At 39.4% G+C, this 20,555-nt stretch overlaps 1 protein-coding gene across 3 annotated transcripts in view; it reads left to right on the top strand.

The window, feature by feature from the left end:
* Window positions 1-20,555, top strand: part of FKBP15 (FKBP prolyl isomerase family member 15) — a 58,190-nt gene that overhangs the window by 3,607 nt on the left and 34,028 nt on the right. For all 3 annotated transcript variants that reach the window (XM_065947640.1, XM_065947639.1, XM_065947638.1), the window contains exons 2-8: window positions 5,437-5,549; window positions 9,653-9,737; window positions 10,283-10,352; window positions 14,088-14,162; window positions 14,539-14,637; window positions 16,495-16,644; window positions 19,303-19,371. In XM_065947640.1, the coding sequence (XP_065803712.1) occupies window positions 5,437-5,549; window positions 9,653-9,737; window positions 10,283-10,352; window positions 14,088-14,162; window positions 14,539-14,637; window positions 16,495-16,644; window positions 19,303-19,371 (661 nt within the window). The remainder of the gene's footprint in view (window positions 1-5,436; window positions 5,550-9,652; window positions 9,738-10,282; window positions 10,353-14,087; window positions 14,163-14,538; window positions 14,638-16,494; window positions 16,645-19,302; window positions 19,372-20,555) is intronic.

Genomic DNA, 20,555 nt, shown 5'->3' with positions numbered 1-20,555 from the left:
TTAGGAATGTGATTTTGAAGTCACTCACTTCCCATCCTTGGCTCTCCATACCCCAGTCTATTAAATAATGGGGTTGTTCTCGGTGACCTTTGAGACTTTTTCCAGTCTTGTGGCTTTGTGTTTATGCTGATATCAGTTCATAGTTACAGGTCAGCTTGTGCATCGATCAAGCATGCTTTCTTCCTTCTAGGGGTATCTGAGTTGAATCGACACTTTTAAGGTAATAGGATGTGTACACCTGTGTATAAGACATATTGTGTACTTACTCTGTGCTGGGTACTGTACTAAGTATGACATATGCCATATCGTATTAATTTCTATCTACTACTACTCTGAGGCAGTTTTTACTCTTATTCTCATTTTGCAAATAAGGCTCAGAGAAGTAGGCTGCCCATGGTCAAACAGCTAAAAAGTAGAAGAACCTGGATTTTAAATCAGGCAAGCAGATTTTATATGCCTGACTACCCGTGCCTTCTTACTATAATAGAAGTAAATGTTTGATACCACAGTTTGGAAAAGAAGTACTTTAACAACAAAAAGAATCCTCATTTATTAAAATATATTGATATATCCTAAATGCGTGTATTTCTGTTTTGAATGAAAAAAGAAAAGGGATATAAAACTCAAGTTAGATAAGGACTTCGCTACCTAAATACGTTGGCTAGCATTTACTTTTTAAATGTGATTAATGCTGTAATGACTTTTCCTATAAATTATAAACTTAAAGACTAAGGTCCAGAGTTAGCAAACTCATTCTTGCTAACGTAATTAGGGAGATGTGTACATTTGAGAACACTTTGGAAGTAGAAAATGTGTTAATTTAGAAAAAACCTGTGCCCCTGGTCTTTGTAGAGTTCATTTTAAAAATTAATAGAAAATAGCTTTAATCTGAAAGATAATTGGGTTGACCTGACTTTTGGATTGACTTGCAGTCATCAGTTGGCTGGCCTTTGGGGCATCTAAGGAAACATAGTTTACCTATAATACTTCTGTCTTTCTGTTGAAAAAAAAAAAAATCTGCAAAATTAAAACAGTAAATTCATGTCCTGGCTATTATAAACAGTGCTGCAATGAACATTGGGGTGCATGTGTCTCTTTCAGATCTGGATTCCTCAGTGTGTATGCCTAGAAGTGGTATTGCTGGGTCATATGGCAGTTCTATTTCCAGTTTTTTAAGAAATCTCCACACTGTTTTCCATAGTGGCTGTACTAGTTTGCATTCCCACCAACAGTGTAAGAGGGTTCCCTTTTCTCCACACCCTCTCCAGCATTTATTGCTTGTAGACTTTTGGATAGCAGCCATCCTGACTGGCGTGTAATGGTACCTCATTGTGGTTTTGATTTGCATTTCTCTGATGATGAGTGATGTTGAGCATCTTTTCATGTGTTTGTTAGCCATCTGTATGTCTTCTTTGGAGAAATGTCTGTTTAGTTCTTTGGCCCATTTTTTGATTGGGTCGTTTATTTTTCTGGAATTGAGCTTCAGGAGTTGCTTGTATATTTTTGAGATTAATCCTTTGTCTGTTTCCTCATTTGTTATTATTTTCTCCCAATCTGAGGGCTGTCTTTTCACCTTACTTACAGTTTCCTTTGTTGTGCAAAAGCTTTTAATTTTCATTAGGTCCCATTTGTTTATTTTTGCTTTTATTTCCAATATTCTGGGAGGTGGGTCATACCAGAAAGATAAAGAACATTACAGTATACTAACACATATATACGGAATTTAGATAGATGGTGGCGATAACCCTATATGCAAAACAGAAAAAGAGACACAGAAGTACAGAACAGACTTTTGAACTCTGGGGGAGAACGTGAGGGTGGGATGTTTTGAAAGAACAGCATGTATATTATCTATGGTGAAACGGACCACCAGCCCAGGTGGGATACATGAGTCAGGTGCTCGGGCCTGGTGCACTGGGAGGACCCTGAGGAGTCGGGTGGGGAGGGAGGTGGGAGGGGGGAACGGGATGGGGAATACTTGTAACTATATGGCTGATTCATGTCAATGTATGACAAAACCCACTGAAATGTTGTAAAGTGATTGGCCTCCAACTAATAAAATAATATTAAAAAAAAAAAAAAAAAAAAAAAAAAAGAAAATACAGACTTTTGTTGGTAAAAAAAAAAAAAAAAAAAAGACCTAGTGCAGCCAAATAAATAAATAAATATTTTTAAAAAATGTAAAAAAAAAAAAAAAAACAGTAAATTCAGTACTCATAGTTTACTGAAGCTAACAAGGACATTCATGATTTGTGCATAATCTGTTAATCTTAACAAGGTTTTAAGCTTTGCAAATTTTTCACAAAGTTAAAGGCATTGCTCAACTCTCCTAGGATCTTAAAATTCTTTTAGGGAACCTGCTCTGATTGCCCTAGGTAAAAGGAGATCTCTTGGTCTCCTCGAAATTTCATTAGCATTTGTTGATATCTTAATGTGGAGTAGGCCAGCTCTGCTCTCTCTGTTTGTAATCTCATTGAAACCTCTTAGTCCATTAAAGTAGGCATTGCTGGCCCTATTTACAGGAACCTCACAGTATACTCACTACCTTGAGAAAACAAGGTATTAGTTTAAAATCATATTAAATTTATTTTGTAAAGTGCTAGTATGTATTATACATTAAAATTATCCATGGGAAATAGCAAAAAAAAAATTGTTGGGAAGTTTCAGTATTTACTTTACCTAAACTAAAGATGGCTTTGGAGAAGTGGAGCTCAGAACTAGGTTAGACTTTGAGTTCCCTTATTGAGCCTGTTACATACCAGACCACAGGGAAAATATCGTCAAATTTGTTGTTTAGTTGCTGAGTTATGTTGGACTCTTTTGCGACCCCAAGGACTGTGGCCCACCAGGCTTCTCTGTCCATGGGATTTCCCAGGCAAGAATACTGGAATGGGTTAACCATTTCCTTCTCCAGGGAATCTTCCCAATCCAGGGATCAAATCCATGTCTCCTGCAGTGTAGGAGGATTCTTTACCACTGAGTCACCGAGGAAACCCATACAGTCAAGTAGTGATTATAATAAATAATCAGTTACCATGTTAGATGATAAACGGCTGAATAACTTCTATTGATCTCTATGTTATATTCCATAGTATGTTAACATGATCTATATTTTATACTCCATATAACAGCCTCTTGTTATATATCTCATGTTATAGGTTACAGTTATATAGTGTGTATCGAATTCCCTTGTTACAGTATATAAGCTACTTGAAAACAGAAGCCAGTTTTGCTCACTGGTGTATGTGTAGCACTTAACATAGGGTCTGGTGCATATTTCTTGAATGAATGAAGTACAGAGTTCTCTGGGAGCCTGTAGGAAGATCAGCTAGCCTAGTCTTTGAGATTAAGGAGCAGCTTCCAGGGGAAGAATGTTTAAGGCAGAGAGAATAGGATTTCCAAAGACTGGAGATTAGAAAGAATGTGCCTTATATGAGAAATTAAAAGTCCCACAGTGTAACTGTAGCCTGCATTTGAACCTGAGACTGTTATCCTTAGAAAGTCCTGTTTACAAGGTTGACCCTTTGCTGGCGCTGGGAACTTGATTGACAGACAAAGCTTTCCACAAATGATAAGAGCAGCTCACTGTGCCTCAACTGTTTATGCAAATGATATGGTTTATACTGAACCTTGTCTTTCTTCTGGGAGTCTAGATGTTCTTCTTCTTCTTTTTTTTTTTTTTTTTAATGTTTCTAGCAGCTTTATTCATAGTTGCCAACACTGAGAATCTAGAATTTTGGTACATGTTAGGAGGTTTCTATGTGACTGTTGCTCTCTAGTTGCTAAGTTGTATCCAGTCTTTACAACCCCATAGACTAGCCCACCAGGCTTCTCTTGCCTTGAAATTTCCCAGACAAGAATACTGGAATGGGTTGTCATTTCCTTCTCCAGGGCATCTTCCCAAGCTAGGGATCAAACCTCTGTCTCTTGTGTTAGCAGGCAAATTCTTTACCGCTGGCCACATGGAAGCCCCTTCTGTGTGTCTAACCCACACTAAAAAACCTTGGGCACTGAATGTCTAATGAGCTTCCCTGACAGACCACACTCACACGTTATTACAGCTTTTGAGTGGAGGAATTTAACATGTCCTGTATCACTCCAGTGGGAGAGGACTCTTGGAAGTTTGTTCCTGGTTTCTCTGGACTTTGCTCCAGTGCACCTTTTCCCTTTGCTGATTTTGCTGTGTATCCTTTTGTTTTAATAGACCTTAGCCCTGAGTATAATATTATATATATTTTGCTATAACTGTGTATTAAACCCAGCGAGTCCGTCCATCAAATCACTGAGCCTGAAGGTGGTCTTGAGGACCCTGACAGAAAATGTCATTCAGGGAGAAGAAGCACAAGAGTAAATACAGGTTTCATGGGGCAGCAGACATTGGAAGATAGAAGTTTTGGTTTGGACATGTTGCATTTGTGTTCCCTGTGGAATATCTGTGTTGTCTGGCCTTCAGAACAAATTCTGTGCTAGAAATACAGATTTGAGCATCATCAGCATTTGGATAGCACTGATATCAAGGTAAATAAATTAGATTGCTAAAGGAGAGAATGGATCTTGGAGCATGGATGCTTAAAGGTTGGACAGTGGTAGAAGAGACCAAGGAGTTAAATGAGCCAGAGAGATGGAAAGACAATAAGAGACGGATCCATTAATGTTTATTGACCTCTTATTTGGGCCAGTCCCTCCTCCCACCCTTGCAGATATCCCCACAGAAGTCAAAAGAAGAGTTTGTTTAAAGAAGGACAAATTAGTTGACAGTGTAAAAAGGCAGCATGAAAGCCAAATAAGATAAAGACCAAAAAACTGTTTATTAATAAAGAGATTGTTGGTGACTTTAGTAAGAGCAGTTTCAGTGGAATAGCTGGGGCATAAGATTCATCCTAAGGGATGATAAAAGAATGATTCTGCCACGAAAGATGGAATCATAGCTGGGACTATGTTTGATAGAGTAAGCTTATAATACAGATTTTTTTAAGGGTGACAATATTCTTTTTCTTTCTTTCTTTTTTTTTTTTGAAAGCTCACAGTCCTAACCACTGTACCACGAGGAATTCCCTGTAATACAGTTTTACTTCAGTGTAATAAACTAGTAAAAAATAGGAAACTATGACTTGCTAAAGGTAAGAATGTACAGTTTGAAGAGACCATAGAGGACACTTGGACTAACTCCCTTAATTTACAGATGAAGAAACAGAGGTCTAGAAAAAAGAGACGCCTTGACCAAAGTCCTGTTACGGGCAAGGCCATTTGGTGCTGCTCAGATCAGAAATGCAATCTTGATTGCAAAGATACTTATCTGCTACTTCTGATGTCGAGTGGTGGGATGGATATATAGTCAGGGAGGGATCTGTTCAAGGTTGGAGCATGAGCAGCTTTTATAATAACCCCAGGTTTGAAATATGTCAAATGAAACGTCATTATCATTTTCTGCAACAGTACCAGACTGGCCTCTCTTTTTGGACTGGATCAGGCAGCTGCTGGCCATGGAAATGAATTCCAGTACACAGCTCCAAAGCAGCCGAAGAAAGGCCCGGGAGCGGCACCAACCGGTAAGTTAGGAGGCCAGGATTGACCTCTGACAGGCTGGTTGGAACAATGAACAGCCTTCCAAAGGTGGCATGCCAGGTCATCCCTGCTTCATCAGTTTGGCCAGGCGCACCACCAGGGAGGTATATACCGCTCTGAGCTCTCAGATTCTGAATTCTGGCAGCTAGGTAGTATGCTCATTTTTAGAATCTAATGGAGGAAGGTCACAGGCAAGCCCTTCTGCTCCATGTGGGAACCACTCTCCAACTCTGCCCAGGGCACTCTGAGTAGGCACTGTCCCATGTTTTGGCAAGAAGGAAGAGCTGCTTTTCACATCCTTCACCTGGGTGGGTTAGATATATGCTGACAATGAATTTTTCCCAGCTAGACAATGATGCTCAATGCTGTATCACCTGTACCTTTCATCATGATGAACACAAGAAATAATGAATGAACATTTGTTGAGTAAAAAGAGAAAAGAGGGGTCTAATATTTTTTAAATGCCTGCCATAGGTCTGGTTTCAGGCGCTTTACCTAGATTGTCTGATTTAACAATTCTGGGAAATAGGTGAGACTGCCACCATTTTAGAGGCTCAAAGAGGTTTAGGGGCACAGTGAAGGTCATAAGCAGCAAGTGACAGAATTGAAATTTGAACCCTGATCTGACTTACTCCAAAGCTTTTCTGCCCTCCTCTGCACTTTGCTGTATTTGTGTGAGAGTCTGAAGAGGAGTGAGGGACTGATAGACATAGCCCAGGACCTTCCCTGGTGGTCCAGTGATTAATAAGAGTCCACTTGCCAATGCCCGGGACATGGGTTTGATCCCAGGTCTGGGAAGATCCCACATGCGGCAGAGCAGCGAAGGCCCCGCATCACAACTGCTGAGCCTGTGTGCTGCAACTGCTGAAGCCTGCGTGCCTAGAGCAAGTGGATAAATAAATTAGCAAACAAAAGTTGATGTTAAAATATTTTTTAAAAAGAAAGAAATAGCCCAGAGCAGAACAAGTGGTAAGTGACATTATATTAGACTTTTGTTGGATGAAAGAGGAAAGTATTGAGTGTCCTTTATGTGCTAGGCACAATACGGACACTGAGAGTGCTGTTAGGATATTTAGAGTTGAATACTTGCAACAAATGCTGTATGGCCTGTGGTCTAAAATATGCACTGTTTGGCCCTTTACATTACAGTGTTTGCAGACCCCTGCTCTTAAGTCTTACCCGTCACTTTTGACAACTTTGTCGTGGATTGTGGGTCCTACTCTCCAAGCCATAATCTGGCCATATTTCCAGTAGGCTGTGCTTTCTACATTTCCTCTGGCACATCTTTTCATTAGCAGTGTACTTCTGACTCAATTTATGGTGATTGAGTTAATGGATGTGGATAAAAACAAATCCCCTCAGTCCCTACCCAGTGAAGTAACTTGATTTTTTTAAATTAGAAAACAACAACTGTGAATTAATTATACTTTTAAAGGGGGAATTATAGAGGTATTTAAAATGAAAAATTAACTATATTGTCTTATGTAGGCATTCACTAATAAAAACTAGTAATATAGGAGATGCTCTCTGTTCAAGGAGTATTTATGTAACAAGTTATTGTAGAAAAGGAGGTGGCTGCAGCATAACTCTTGAATCTCTTCAGAGCTGTATAGAAACAGAGCAACTAGATAAAATAGACCAACTTATGGATAATATTTGCAATAAAACCAATTGAAAAAGGATCTTCATGAACCTCCCAAGTATAAGCATATTAAAAGCAGTCCTTATAAGCAGGGAATTCAAAGAATCTGTACAATCCTGATTTCAGAGAGGAAGAAATGCTTAGCCAGTGAGAAGATTGCATGATTGTGACATCTGACTCGCTTATCCCTTATCCCTCTAGCAAATCCGTGAATAGCCTTCCATTTTCAGGATGATAGGGAGAGGAGAGCCTTGGGGAGACAGTAATTTTTTTCTCAGTGTAACTGCGGCCTGAATTTCTCTTTTTCTTGGTCATTTACTACTTTTCCGGAGAGAAGTTTTACTGTAGCATCACATACATACAACTGGAAAGTACTGTTGTCGGTTTTTACAAAATAATGAGAACAAGAACACCACAGACTAGGAAAATAAGCCAACAACCTAAAATGGGCAATTCATTGAAATCAAACCAAATAAATGGCCAATACAAATCTATAGAAAATGTTGAATTTCTACTTCCCCATAATCAATAAATGCTAATGAAAACAACTGTGAGATGGCATTCCCCTTTCCCTAATGCCCCCCATCCCAATGATCATCTCCTCTTGTTGGCAAGGATGCAAAGCTGGCATATTCATACTGCTAGTGGGAGTGTAAACTAGCAATGGCATTTCTCAGGGGCATTTGGGCAGCTTGTAACAAAAGCTTAAAAATTTCCGCACTGTCACTCCATAATTTCACTTTTGGAAATTCTAAGAAAGTTATAACAAAAATGCATGTTTTAAAGATGCTCATCCTCAGTGTTATTTATCATAGAGAAAAATTGGAAACAGCCCAAAAAAATGTCAAACAGTAGGAAATTGGATAAACTGTAGTGGAGTCAGTGTAGTATTTTAACCATCAAAAAGCGTTTTCAGGACTATTTTATGTTTGTTTTGGAGACCCTTGAAGAGTATAAGGAAATGTGTATACTAAGTGAGAAAAGGAGATTGCCAAATCACATCATTAATTTTGTTCAAAAAAAAAAGATGAAAAAGCTGCCAAGTTTATGTGTATAAAAATAGGGCTAGGAATAAATACATCATACTATTGATGTTTATTTTTCGGTCGTAAGATTATAGATTGTTTTTATTTTCTTTGTGTGTTTTTGAATTTACCAAGTTTTCTACAGTGTACATGTACGCTATATAAACAGAAAAAAGTGTGTCAATACTGTTAATAAAATTCAACTGACTAAATTTTAAAGATCTTATTGGCTAGATTCAGCAGTTCATGAATTGAGCGGCATCAGATGGTAAAGTGTCTGCCTGCAGTGTGGGAGACCTGGGTTCGATCCCTTGGTCAGAAAGATCCCCTGGAGTAGGAAATGGCACCCCACTCCAGTACTCTTGCCTGGAAAATCCCGTGGACAGAGGAGCCTGGTGGGCTACAGTCCATGGGGTTGCAAAGAGTCAGACACGACTGAGCGACTTCACTTTCCTTTCCTTTCTAGAATTGAGCAGCATCCAGTCTAGTAGATAGGAGCTATGAAGAGCTGTATGAAATTAAAGTCTCCTATCAGTAGAAAGGAGATTCTAGTATCTAGGAGATTCTAGACAGAAGGGATTCTAGTATCATGCTAGGCAAAGCAGTAGGTTGCTTGTTACAAGGTCACTTTCCTTTAGGAGATAGTAGAGATGTATCACACATTATCTATCTGGTACTGATCAGATCATTCCTGATTGGTTTAAGATTCCATTTGTTGAAGAGCCAAAACTGAAATTATGTTGAATCTCTGTTTAGAGGATTGGCGCTTAGGCTCAGTGATTCCATTTTGGGCCTGTTGTCTTGTTTTTTAACAACAAAAAGAATCAAATGAGGATTTTTTTGAAAATAAGTTCTTAGCTGCTGTGTCCACACCTGTGTTCTCACTATTCCATCAGTGCATTCCTGTGGTGGGTGTGAACATGATTTACTCTGAATGTATGTTTTTAAATGTTAGTGTTGCTTTACCACTGCAAAAGTAAAGTTATGAATGTAATCTCAATATCAAAAATTTTCAACTCTGAAAGTAAGGGAAGGGGAAACAACTTCATTTTTACTAATTATCGCTGTCAAAGTATTGGTAGGAGAAAAGAAAGTAGACGGAATGTGATCTTGCTTTCTGGACAGTGCTTCTTGTCCAGCCCAAAGATTTGTTTGGAATGGAGCCAGAATCCCGAGTTCTAGTCCTAGGCTTGCCACTGTCATCATGTAAGGTACTTGGGACCTAGAGGCTCAGTTTCTTCCTCCCCAACCGTAGCCATTGGGGCCCTTTTGTGGATCAGATGAGGACAAAGGTCATGAAAGCATTATAACATCAACTCTAAGGTTAAAGAAGAATTTTGAAGCTGCTTTAATGGTTAAAAGTCAGTTTCAAGCAAGAAATGAATGACAACTTTTGTTTTCTCCTTCATCTCTTCATCAGGAAATCAGGGGACACCCAAAACAGCACCCACCACGACAGGCACTTCCACAGTGTTGGTTGCCACGGCAGTCCATGCCTATCGTTAGTAAGTAGCTGAGAAGGACTTTCTGAAGTTGCTTGGGAGTGTGGGATAAGCTCCTGTCTTTTCACGATAGGCCTCTCTGTTCATTGCAAAATGGCTACTCAGTCCTGCCATAGACAGGGAAAGTATTAGTAATGCTTTTTAATGTTTCAGTTGGGCAGTTTTGCACACAACACTTTGAAGAGCCATTACCTTGTATACTCTCTCTAGGAAGTGCTTATACCCTCAGCAGCAGCCTTTTTAAAAGTTCAGGGAAGGCCCCTCCACTAAAAGATAGTGAGTAGTAGATGTTTAAAGAGTAAAGAAGTTGTGTCAGAGCTTTAAATTATAAACTGTGTCTGTCCCTTTCTAGAGGCTGAGTGACTAGATTCCCCACTTCCAGAATTCTTTTTAACAGTTACTTTTAATCTAATAAAGTCCATGCATTACAGTTGGTTACTATGTTTCTTAAATCACTTTCATTCTCCCATTGGGAGATATATAATGTCTGAAAGCTGGTTCCCCTTATTTGAAGGAAGTGTTAATACGTGTTTTTCTTACTTCTGTAGCACAAATGGTCAATATGTAAAGCAGGGCAAATTTGGTGCTGCAGTCCTGGGAAATCACACAACCAGAGAGGTGAGAATACCCCCTTGTATCATGTATATTCGTGTCCCAAATCATACCAGTGAACTGGTTTTTATGGGGACTTGTCTTATATATCAGAGGATTAGAATGATTGTACTTAATGTGAATTTTTAATGTTAGGTGTATAATGGTATTTATAGTCACATTTTGCTTACTGTTGTGCATTAAAACAAATTCAACCACTCAGATTCCTTAAGTTTGACCTTTGTGATATGGATCTAGCTTAAGAATTTGTAGAATCTTAGAGTCGTTCATTTACGAAGGACATTCTTTTGTTAGGTAATGAGCAATGCTTTGAGCATGATCACTGTTTATCTTGTGTGTGTGTGTGTTTATCTTTTTTGAAAGTTTGGTGAGTTGGGCAGTTTATCACACAGCAAAATACTGATTTGAGTCAAAAAGATGTGATTAGAAGCCCAGAGACTGATATCCTTGTGTAGATTGTTCAGTTCAGTTCAGTTCAGTTGCTCAGTTGTGTTCAACTCATTGCGACCCCATGGACTGCAGCACGCCAGGCTTCCCTGTCCATCATCAACTCCTGGAGCCTACTCAGACTCATGTCCATTGAGTCGGTGATGCCATCCAACTATCTCATCCTCTGTTGTCCCCTTCCTCCGTGTTCAATCTTTCCTAGCATCAGGGTCTTTTCAAGGGAGTCAGTTCTTTGCATCGGGTGGCCAGTGTAGATTGTATCTAGCTTCAAATTCTTCTCCAGAAGGTTTTGAACATTGTTAAAATACACATAAGAAACAATAGAATTTCAGAGGTTCAGATTGCATGCAGTCCACGTACCTCAGAAACTCTGAGACACTGAGAGAGAAGATGACCTGTTCAGGGGAGCTGAAGTAATGGACAACACTCATGTATATGAAAAACAAAAAGCTTAATTTTGGAAATTTGCAAAACACATGTAAAAACAGTGCGACTAGAATAACAAACACCCACATATCCATTACTGAACTCTAACAGTTATTAATCTTTTTCATCTCAACTCCAGCCTGTCTTCCTTATTCTCCTGCTCAGATTATTTTGGATAAATCTCCAGCATACAGTTTTAGCTGGAAATGTTTTAGTACATATCTCTACAAGATAAATATTTTAAAAAAACATAACCGTTATCGCACCTATACACAACCCACAATAATTCTTTGATCTCATGCACATTACCAGTTAGTATTCAGATTTCCCCGATTATCTGTTTTTTTCTTTTTGGCCGTTACTTTTAACCTAATAAAGTCCATGCATTGCAATTTGTTACTGTGTTCCTTAAATCACTCATTCTCCCATTGGGAGATATATAATGTCTGATTGTCTCTCATTTTGTCATGTTAGCAGCCATTGTTTTTTTTTTTTCTTTTCTTTCCTCTGGGAGGCATGTGGGATCTTAGCCCCCATCCAGGGATCAAACCTGCACCCACTGCAGTGGGAGCATACAGTCTTAACCACTGGGCCACCAGAGAAGTCCCTGTTACCAGCCACTGTTGATTATTATCTAACTTAGTTAATTCATTAGAGATTGCCATTTGGATTTTAAAAATCTGGTATCGGGACTTTGGGCTTCCCAAAGGAAAGTCCACTCGGTGAGACTAGTTGTAAAGAGCCTTCCTGCCACACAGGAGACTTAAGAGATGCTAGCTCCATCCCTGGCTCGGGAAGGTCCCCGGAGGAGGGCGTGGCAGCTCATGGCAGGGTCCTTGCCTGGAGGGTGCCATCGACAGAGGAGCCTGATGCGCTGCCCCGTCCACCGGGTTGCACAGAGTTGGGTGTGACTGAGGTGACTTCACGTCCATGGGGTCGCACAGAGCTGGGCGTGACTGAGGTACTCAGCACAGGCACACTGGGACCTAACCACCTTCACTTCCGGATAGAGTGCCTTACGCTGTGGCAGGCAACCGTGTAAAAAGACAGAGTGAAAAAATTGTATTTTAAAATTCATTAGGGAGCTATGGAAATGATGAGGACTAGATGAACTAAAATTTTGAGAGGAAAGAGCCAATGAGCTGAGCGTTTCCTTGCCTTGAGACCTTTGCTGATACTTAGGAGTAGACTAAACATCAAGTATGTCCCAAGCAGAGACTGCTGGGGGAAAGAGACATTGGCAAAAGCTGTAGACACTCCAAACACAAGATTGGCTTTTCCCCAAGGGACATTTGATGAATTGGGGTGTGGTGTGGAAGTCCGTGGACTATGCCAGAAAAGCAGAGGGAAAGATTGCCTTTGGTTCATGGGAGATAAAATCCTACTTAGGGTCGGAAAGCAACAACCTTCCTCTCAATGTATTTGCTAGATTTTGAACTTCATGGGGGAGAGGCTAAAGAATCTCAGCTCAGAATCTCTGATGGGCAGAAAACTTCACGACCAAAGAGTCAGAGGCCCTCCAGGCTCTCAATCAAAATCCTTCATAGATAGTGCTCAATAGGGACAGCCCAGACATGAACCAGCTCTTCATATACCTGTGATCCTTCCCTGAGCAGCTCAGTCTATAATTGGATTGGTGTGAGGTGATCATAGTATAGGGGAAGTCTCTTCTAGTACATGATTGTATATGAACTTCTGTAGTAAGCCCCTCCCTCCCTTCTAGGGTTGAATTTTAACTTCTGTGTGTGTTATAAATATATATGACATATAAAATTTGCCATTTTAATCATTTTGAAATATACAATTCAGTTGCATAAATTACATTCACAGTATTGAGCAACCATCATCACTATTTCCACTTTTTTCATCACCCCAAGCAAGATCTGTAACCTTTAAGCAATAACTCCCCATCCCCTTTCCCTTATTCCCTGGTAACCCCAATCTACTTTCTGTTGTTGTTCAGTCACTAAGTCGTGTCTGACTCTGCTGCCCCATGGACTGCAGCATGCTAGACTTCCCTATCCCACACTATCATGAATTTGCCTACTTTAGGTATTTCATATAAGTGGAATCATAAAATATTTGTCTGGCTTATTTCACTTAGCAAAATGTTTTCAAGATTCATCCATGTTGTAGCGTGTATCAGAAATTGGTTATTTTTATGGGCAAATAATATTTTATTGTATATATATATATATATATATAACACATTTTTAATGTTTATCTGTTCATTATCTGCTGGACACTTAGGTGTTTCCACCTTTTGACTATTGTGAATAACAGTGCCGTGAACATTGATGTACAGGTGTATATTTGAGTCCCTCTTTTCAGTTCTTTTGCATGTATACTAGGAGGGAAATTGCAATGTCATATGGTAATTCCTTGTTTAGCTTTTCGAGGAACTGCCGAACTCTCTCTACAGCATGTATACCATTTTACATTCCCATAAGCGATATATGAGGGTTCCAGTTTCTCCACTACCTTGCCAACACTTCATTTTTTTTCCTTTTTCTACAGTAGCCATTCTGATAGGTGTGAACTGGTACCTTATTGTGGTTTTAATTTGTATTTCCTTAATGCCTAATGATGTTGAACATCTTTTTTATGTACCTGTGGGCCATTTGCATATCTCTTTAGTCACCCCTCATTCAAATAAAACCACCAACAAAATAAAGACATTGCTAATTACAGTTAAAAGAGTAGGATCAAAATGAGAAGAGATTAAAGTAGATGATGAGAAGATAAACTCTAAACTTTAATGGGTTAACTGAGGTTTGAGTTTTATACCTGCATGGAGCATGACCCCTGACATCTTCGTATTATTCTTTAACTTCTCTTTTTTTTCTGCCCGTCTTTGCTTGAGTACAGTATAGGATTCTTCTTTATATCAGTCAGCAACAGCCAGTAACTGTTGCCAGGATTCATCTGAACTTTGAGCTGACGGTAAGGCTTTCCCTGTTGGAATCAGTAGCTCCTTTGGGACTGGCTTATAGGAGAGATGGTTCTGTGCATACTTGGTGGGAATTAGATCCACTACCTTCACTCTGGACTCTAAAGTGGGTATCTTTCTTTTTGGCTGTGCTTGTCAGGGAATTCCGCAGAGTGAGTATTAACAGAACCTCTCGGAAAGGTCTCTTGACTGCCTTCTGGGAATGTGTACTAAGGGGTGATTGGTGGAGGATGGGAGGGAAGAAGAAAGTTCCCTGATAACTCTCTTGGGTCCACCTGAGGCAAGGCCCTTCTACATGAGCTTAGGCAGTCACATTTATCTACTGTGCTGCTTGCTGTTGAGTTATCTCAACATTTCTCCTTTCTCCAGGTTCAGCCCAATAACTACAGCACCTTTTATGATGACCAGAGACAAAATTGGTCCATCATGTTTGAGTCGGAAAAGGCTGCCGTGGAGTTCAATAAACAGGTAAGATTATTCTTTCTGTGAAGAGTCAAATACTAGTCTGGATTTCCCTTGATTTTAAGAAAATATATGGAAAACTCATAACTTGCTATATTGTTAGTTACAAGCATAAAAAAAACCCCACTAAATTCATCTCTTGAACTTATTGTATTTTAGGGAAATAATAAGAATACTTATTGCTTGAAAGGAGAAAGAAAAGGCTAAATATAAACTTACATCTTTAAATACTTCTCATAAGCTATCTTAAGGAATAAATACAACTATCATTTTAAAGATATTATTTTAAAAGAATTTTTAAAAAGTTATTTCATTGTCATTATAGAAAATTTAGAAAAGCATTTGAAAGCATTCATAATCTTACTACCCAAAGTAATCACTGTTAACACGTGACATTTCTTTTTTTTCCTATGCATAAGATGTATAAGTAGTTATAGTCCTTTTAGCGTGCACGTGTATTCAGTCGCTCAGTCATGTCCTACTCTTTGCGACCCTGTGGACTGTAGCCCATCGGGCTCCTCTGTCTATGGAATTTCCCAGGAAAGAATACTGGAGTGTGTTGCCGCTTCCTACTCCAGGGAATCTTCCCAACCCAGGGACTGAACCCATGTCTTTTGCATTGGTCTCTGATTATTTCCTTAGGCTAGAAGAAGTGAAAGATGGGAGTTCATATATTTTTAGATCCTGTATAAATTGTGCTATTTTACATCCATATTAGTTCTCTCACTATACCTTTGCCAACATTTATTTATTTATTTTTGACTGTGCTGGGTCTTCGTTACTGTGCTTGGACTTTCTCCAGTTGCAGCTAGGAGGGGCTACTCTCTAGTGCAACAAGTTTCCCCCGTGGTGGAGCACAGGTTCTAGGGCATTCAGGCTTTAGGAGTTGTGGGCGCGGGCTCAGTACTTGCAACTCACAGGCTCCAGAGCTTGGGCTCAGTAGTTGTGGCACATAGGCTCAGTTGCCCCTGGGCATGTGGGATTTTCCTAGACCAGGGATCAAGCCATGTCCCCTGCACTGCATGGCGGATTCTTAGCTACTGGACCACCATGGAAGCCTCTTTGCCAACATTTAGAATTATAGTTTTTTTTCTTCTTGCTCTTATTTGCTTGATAAAAAATGACTTCTCATTGTTTTAGCTAGCATTTATTTGATTGCAATGATGAAACTTTTTTTAAAGAAAATGAGTAGCAAGTTTCTAAGGTATGTATGTTCAAACATTGACTATAGAAAAATTATTCATAAAGATATGTTTAACTTCTTTATCTAGGATCTGAGCCAGCATAATATGGGTACATCTGTAGGTGGTAGAGATGAATTCTGGGAATACATTATGGTTTTGTAAAGGGCCTTTATTTTATTTCTTTAAATAGCCTTTTGACATTTTTTTAAGATGCTCCCCTATCTTTCCTAGGCTCCCAAACACTGAAGCAGTAAATTAATATAGTCATGATAGCAAATGTTTATTGTGTACTTACTGTGATTTGCCAGGCAGTGTGCCAAGTACTCTCCTTGTATTATTAGTTCAGTCTTCATAGCTAACCCTAGGAAATTTGCAAAGCCTTTATCTCCATCTTACAAAAAAATCTCTTATGAAATAAGTTTCATAGGAGTTACGTTATTTGGCTGAGGTCACAAGTTAATAAGTGGCAGTGCCCAGATTTGTACTCAGTCAGACTCCAAAGCCATACTCTGAAGCACGTTGATTGCTGGCAAGATTACTGACTTTGGGACAGTTTGCTTCTAAACATGTAATTTGTTTTATAAGTGGGCGCCACTGTTTGGAAAAGAGCAATTAGTAATAACTGAGTGAGTCCTTAACTGAGCTTAAAGTGGGTTCATGCTTCGATTTCACCTCGCAGGTTTGCATTGCCAAGTGCAACAGCGCCTCTTCCCTGGATTCTGTGCTGTCACAGGACCTTATTGTAGTGGAAGGCCCTGCGGTAGACGTTGGAGATTCTTTAGAAGTGGCCTATACCAGCTGGCTCTTTCAGAATCACGTTCTGGGCCAGGTAAGAAAAAAGTACCCTACAAGTTCTCTTGTAATTTAAATAGCTTGAGAGCTATTCAGATGTACGGTATATTACTGTGAATTGCTGCTGTTCGCAAATAGAAATCTTGTAGGAGCCTTGGTTTAATCTCTACAGCTGCTTTTGAGGCATAGCCATGAAATGATGGTGTATAAAATCTGCTCGGTGCCACTGTCTCTCTTACTCAGAGCAAGAGTGGAAACCAGTTTGCACCAGTATTATTTTTGGTAATTGTTCATGTGTACATCTTGTCCTCCTATACCAATTTTAAATTTGAATAGATTCTTATGGGATTAGGCCTTAAACTTTTTAGACTTTCTTCACAGTTGTTTCTGTTTTTCTTATACTAGAGAGTGTGAATAGATTGGGCTTATTGTGTTTTTATATTATTAAGCCCTCAAAAGTAGTATGGTTTGATAAAGCAATCTATAGATTCAATGCAATCCCTATCAAGCTACCAATGGTATTTTTCACAGAACTAGAACAAATAATTTCACAATTTGTATGGAAATACAAAAAACCTCGAATAGCCAAAGTAATCTTGAGAAAGAAGAATGGAACTGGAGGAATCAACCTGCCTGACTTCAGGCTGTACTACAAAGCCACAGTCATCAAGACAGTATGGTACTGGCACAAAGACAGAAATATAGATCAATGGAACAGAATAGAAAGCCCAGAGATAAATCCACGAACCTATGGACACCTTATCTTTGATAAAGGAGGCAAGGATATACAATGGAAAAAAGACAACCTCTTTAACAAGTGGTGCTGGGAAAACTGGTCAGCCACTTGTAAAAGAATGAAACTAGAACACTTTCTAACACCATACACAAAAATAAACTCAAAATGGATTAAAGATCTAAATGTAAGACCAGAAACAATAAAACTCCTAGAGGAGAACATAGGCAAAACACTCTCCGACATAAATCACAGCAGGATCCTCTATGGCCCACCTCCCAGAATATTGGAAATAAAAGCAAAAATAAACAAATGGGACCTAATGAAACTTAAAAGCTTTTGCACAACAAAGGAAACTATAAGTAAGGTGAAAAGACAGCCCTCAGATTGGGAGAAAATAATAGCAAATGAAGCAACAGACAAAGGATTAATCTCAAAAGTATACAAGCAACTCCTGAAGCTCAATTCCAGGAAAATAAATGACCCAATCAAAAAATGGGCCAAAGATCTAAACAGACATTTCTCCAAAGAAGACATACAGATGGCTAACAAACACATGAAAAGATGCTCAACATCATTCATTATCAGAGAAATGCAAATCAAAACCACAATGAGGTATCATTACATGCCAGTCAGGATGGCTGCTATCCAAAAGTCTACAAGCAATAAATGCTGGAGAGGGTGTGGAGAAAAGGGAACCCTCTTACACTGTTGGTGGGAATGCAAACTAGTACAGCCGCTATGGAGAACAGTGTGGAGATTTCTTAAAAAACTGTAAATAGAACTGCCATATGACCCAGCAATACCACTTCTGGGCATACACACTGAGGAATCCAGATCTGAAAGAGACACGTGCACCCCAATGTTCATCGCAGCACTGTTTATAATAGCCAGGACATGGAAGCAACCTAGATGCCCATCAGCAGACGAATGGATAAGGAAGCTGTGGTACGTATACACCATGGAATATTACTCAGCCATTAAAAATAATTCATTTGAATCAGTTCTGGTGAGATGGATGAAACTCGAGCCCATTATACAGAGTGAAGTAAGCCAGAAAGATAAAGACCAATACAGCATACTAACACATATATATGAAATTTAGAAAGATGGTAATGATAACCCTATATGCAAAACAGAAAAAGAGACACAGATGTACAGAACAGACTTTTGGACTCTGTGGGAGAAGGCGAGGGTGGGATGTTTCGAGAGAACAGCATGTATATTATCTATAGTGAAACAGACCACCAGCCCAGGTGGGATGCATGAGACAAGTGCTCGGGCCTGGTGCACTGGGAAGACCCAGAGGAATCCGGTGGAGAGGGAGGTGGGAGGGGGGATCGGGATGGGGAATACATGTAACTCCGTGGCTGATTCATGTCAATGTATGACAAAACCCACTGCAATGTTGTGAAGTAATTAGCCTCCAACTAATAAAAATGAATGAAAAAATTAAAAAAAGAAAAAAAAAGTAGTATGGTTTGATAAAAAGACCGTTAGATTATGAATCCAAAAATGTGGATTCAAGTCCCAATTTTATCCTAACTTGACTTTGTCAAGGCATTTAAGCTCTTAAGTTTTTTTTTTTCCCGTATGAATTGAGCTTGGTTAGTAGGGCTGTATGTACTTTCTTGGTCAGATGGTTGTTTGCATCAAATGAGATAATTTATTTGATAAATTTATTTGAACAATTTATTTGAAAATTGTTTATAGATTAAAATAATTTTAAATACGTGGTGGTAGAAGTTTATTTTTTTCTAAACCTGAAAAATCCTTGCCTCGGAGATACTCAGTGTGATAACACCTTTAGCCATGATGTGGTCCCTCTTTTTCAGGTCAGTATTTTTCCAGTATATTTGACATTACCTATTTCAGAAGTACTGTGTTGTTCTGTGTTAAGTTGAACATCATAATGATTATTATTTGTGAAGTTGGCTGACATTTATTTTGATCAACTTTCAGGTTTTTGATTCCACTGCTAACAAAGATAAGCTTCTTCGCCTGAAATTAGGGTCAGGAAAAGTCATCAAGGTAAAGGCTTAACTGTGTTCTTGTAAGAGTTTGTCAGTTGCAGTGTGCTTAATTTAGACTGAATTTTATGAAATTTCTAAGCTAGATTTATTTTCTAAGAATCTGGAAAGGCTTGGTTATAAAATACAGAAAAATGTGCTACGTTGTCTGGATTTGAGAGACTTTTCCCTGTGAGACAATATATTGAAGAAGGGTACATTTCTTTTTTGTGGTCCCTGCCTTTTTGTTTCCATTCTGTGGTTCTGAGGGCACTGTTAAATTCTTCCTGTTGCCTCCTTGGGAAAGAGATTAGATTGTTTCTTACAGAAGTGTATCATTAATGAGTGATTCTTATCTGTCTGGGATGCTTCAAATCATGCTAGGAAGCAACTGCAACATAGCAGGAGGGACATTAGGATTGGAGTCCAAGGACCTGGGTTCACATTGTGAATTTCTTCTTTAGCAACTATGGATGTATTTTATAAAGTAAAGATTATTTTATAAAACAGAAACATACTCACAGACTTAGAGAACAGATTTATTAAACAGATTTATAGTTGCCAGGGGGGACGAATGGGAGGGAAAGAGACAGGGAATGTGGGATCCACATGTACACTCTACTGTTTAAAATGGATAACCAGCAAAGTCCTGTCTAGCACAGGGAACTGTTGCCAGGATCTTGGCTGGCTGTGCACTATTGCCAAACAGAAACATGGAGACAGAGTTATGGAGAAGAAAAAAAGAATGGCTTTGTTACTTTGCCAGGCAAAGGGGGAACACGGTAGGCTCGCCCCTCAAGACACTGTGCCCCCCTCCCTGGGGAGTAGGGAGAGGTTATATAGTCCTGGGGTGTAGGATAAGGATCAAGGCAGTAACAATCTTCATTCCTTTTTCTGCACTGTTTCAAAAGGGTGGGGTTGCTGACAAGATTAGGGCGTGTGCAGGGTCTTAGGTCTCAGCTCCCAATCTTGATGAGCCACTCTGGTCCCTTTAACTTTGCCTCAGGTGGTTTCCTTGCTGCTTCTCTTGTTTCAGCCAGTTCAGTTGCTCAGTCAAGTCCGGAGAACTCAGAGAAGGTCATGCGGGCTGGAGTCTTGCCTAGGAGGAATGGGAGACAAAAAGACTTCCGTTCCCAGGAACCCCACAGAGCCCTGCTGGGCATTGGAACTGTGCTCAATTTTACCTGGCAGCCTGGATGGGAGGGG

This window comes from Muntiacus reevesi, chromosome 10 (genome assembly GCF_963930625.1).
Source record: "Muntiacus reevesi chromosome 10, mMunRee1.1, whole genome shotgun sequence".
Classification (NCBI taxonomy): Eukaryota; Metazoa; Chordata; class Mammalia; order Artiodactyla; family Cervidae; genus Muntiacus; species Muntiacus reevesi.
The sequence above is the reverse complement of the archived record's forward strand: the minus strand, read 5'-3'. Positions and strand labels throughout refer to the sequence as shown.